This window comes from Camellia sinensis, chromosome 1, assembly GCF_055761805.1.
Source record: "Camellia sinensis isolate YWXY chromosome 1, ASM5576180v1, whole genome shotgun sequence".
Classification (NCBI taxonomy): domain Eukaryota; kingdom Viridiplantae; phylum Streptophyta; class Magnoliopsida; order Ericales; family Theaceae; genus Camellia; species Camellia sinensis.
The window spans coordinates 146,781,533-146,783,934 of record NC_138961.1 but is presented as its reverse complement, the minus strand read 5'-3'; the positions used below and the strand labels follow the sequence as shown (position 1 = coordinate 146,783,934).

General features: G+C 42.3%; 1 protein-coding gene across 1 annotated transcript; it reads right to left on the bottom strand.

The window, feature by feature from the left end:
- Positions 1–1,196: 1,196 nt before the first annotated feature.
- Positions 1,197–1,868, bottom strand: LOC145820237 (uncharacterized). The gene is made up of 2 exons (XM_082915295.1): positions 1,697–1,868; positions 1,197–1,585 (listed from the first exon to the last, which is right to left on the bottom strand). Exons 1-2 carry the CDS (start codon positions 1,866–1,868, stop codon positions 1,197–1,199), a joined length of 561 nt encoding a protein of 186 aa, XP_082771421.1.
- Positions 1,869–2,402: the final 534 nt, after the last annotated feature.

Below are 2,402 nucleotides of genomic sequence, written 5' to 3'. Positions count from 1 at the left end.
AGCAAGCCTTTCAGGGATAGTATTTCTTCAACTTGTCCATATTGATTGACTGTGAAAATTTCAGGTCATCCAAGTCCATAAGAATAATCGCTCCTCCTGACTAGATTGACTTGATGATATAAGAACTAGTCCAATTAGGTCTGAACTTGTCCCTAAGGTCATGAATAGGAGCCCAGCTGTCTTTCTGTACCATGTCTCATTCCTTGAGATTTCTGGACTTAACTTTCTTATTAAAATCCCTAGCAATTCGGCGTTGGTAGCCCTGGACATGATACAATGCCCTTAGTCTTCTCTTATCAAACAATAATAACTCCTCAAATCTACTTTGTTGCCAGTCCACCTCCGCTATCTGACATTCGGCCATAACTCACAACGACAACACTTTAATTTCAAATGGCAGAACAACGTCCATCCCATAGATAAGAGAATAGGTGGTTGTCCTTGTAAATGTTCGAATTGAGCTTCTGTAGCCCCAAAGCGCGAATGGCAGTTTATCCAACCAGTCCCTGTATGTTTCCACCATCTTCCCCAAGATGTTTTTGATATTCTTATTAGCAGCCTCAACAGCTCCATTAGTCTATGGTCTGTATGTCGATGACTTATGAAAAGCCACGTTGTATTTCTTAAGCAGATCCACCACCTCTTTCTTAAAGTGTGAGCCGTTATCTGATATGATCTTATTCGAAACTCCATGCGGGCAGATGATGTTATTTCTGATGAATTTGGCTATATGCGACGCTTTCAACACCACATAGGACTGAGCTTCCACCCACTTTGTAAAGTAGTCAATTGCCACCAAAATGAACTCGTGCCTATTTGACCCCTTTGGTGAGATAGCACCGATAACCCCTTTGGTGAGATAGCACTGAGAAAGGCCATGGTGAAGTCATGTTATAAAGCTTAAAAGGTGGAATGTTCATGCGATTAGCACGAATTTGACATTTGCGGCATCGCCATACAAAATCAATGCAATCCTCCTTCATGGTTGACTAGTAATAACCTTGTCTGAGGATCTTCCAGGCTAGCATCACATTATTCATGTGTGCCCCACACTCTCCTCCGTGGATAGCCTCCATGTGGCGCTTCGATTTATCTTCCTCTACACACAGCTTGTGCGTTCCCAGATGACCTCTTTTATACAATTTACCCCCGCAGATGACAAATTGGATGGCCAGACGCCATATTCCCCGTTTGTCCTAAGCATTTGCCCCTGGTGGATATGTCTCATTTTCCAGAAAGTTCAAAATATTGTAATACCAGGGGTTTTTGTCTTGCACATCATCTATTGTGGCAATAGTCTCATAAGCCGGTGTGTATTTCTGTTCGATAATAATTGGACGCATCTTCACTCCCAACGGGATGTCTACCATAGAAGATAAAGTTGTTAGTGCCTCAGCGAACCGGTTGTTCTCTCTTAGCAGGTGCGTGAATATTAGTTTTTCAAACCTTGGAATCAACATATCCAGGGCCTGATGGTAAGCCTTCATCTTCTCTTCTTTGACTCTCCAGTCTCTGTTTGCTTGAGAGACAGCCAAGTTTGAGTCCCTAATGACATCCAACTTTATTACCTCCAGTTCTAGGGTAGCTTCCAAACCAGCAATACACGCTTCATATTCTGCTTCGTTGTTGGACACTTTGAACCAGAATTTGAAGGCTAAGGGTCTATGGAAATCATCAGGTGCTATCAACAACACACCTATTCCATAACCGTAATGATTGGATGCTCCATCAAAATAGATTGTCCAAGTTTCCTCATTAATTTGCAGAATATCTTCATCTGGGAACAAGTATTCCACTGCCTCATCTCCTTCTACCGGGTGGTCTGCCAGGAATTCTGCTATAGCTCTTCTTTTAACGAACTTGTGCATAACATATTTGAGATCAAATTCAGAGAGAAGAAGTAGCCAACGAGCTAGCCTACCCATAAGTGCTAGTTTTTCAAAGAGATATTTGATGGAATCTAATCTCGAAACTAGGATTACGGAGTGAGCTAACAAGTAGTGCCTCAACTTCCTAGTAGCCCATACCAAGGCTAAACAAGCTTTTTCTAGGGAAGTCTAGCGGGCTTCATAGCCTAGCATCTTCTTGCTCAAGTAATAGATGGCCTTCTCCACCTTATCTTCAGATTCTTGAGCGAGCATACACCCCATGGTCGAGTCCGACACTGACAAATAAAGAATCAAAGGCTTCCCCGACTTTGGTGATGACAACACAAGCGGATTCTGGAGGTATTACTTAACCTACTCAAAGGCAAACTGACATCGATCGTCCCATCAGAATTTCTTTCCTTTCTTTAAGAGACCAAATAATGGTTCACAAGTTAAGATTAATTTGGAAATAAACCATCTTATGAATTGCACTTTGCCCAGAAAGCCACACACCCCCTTTTCAGCCCTTGGTGG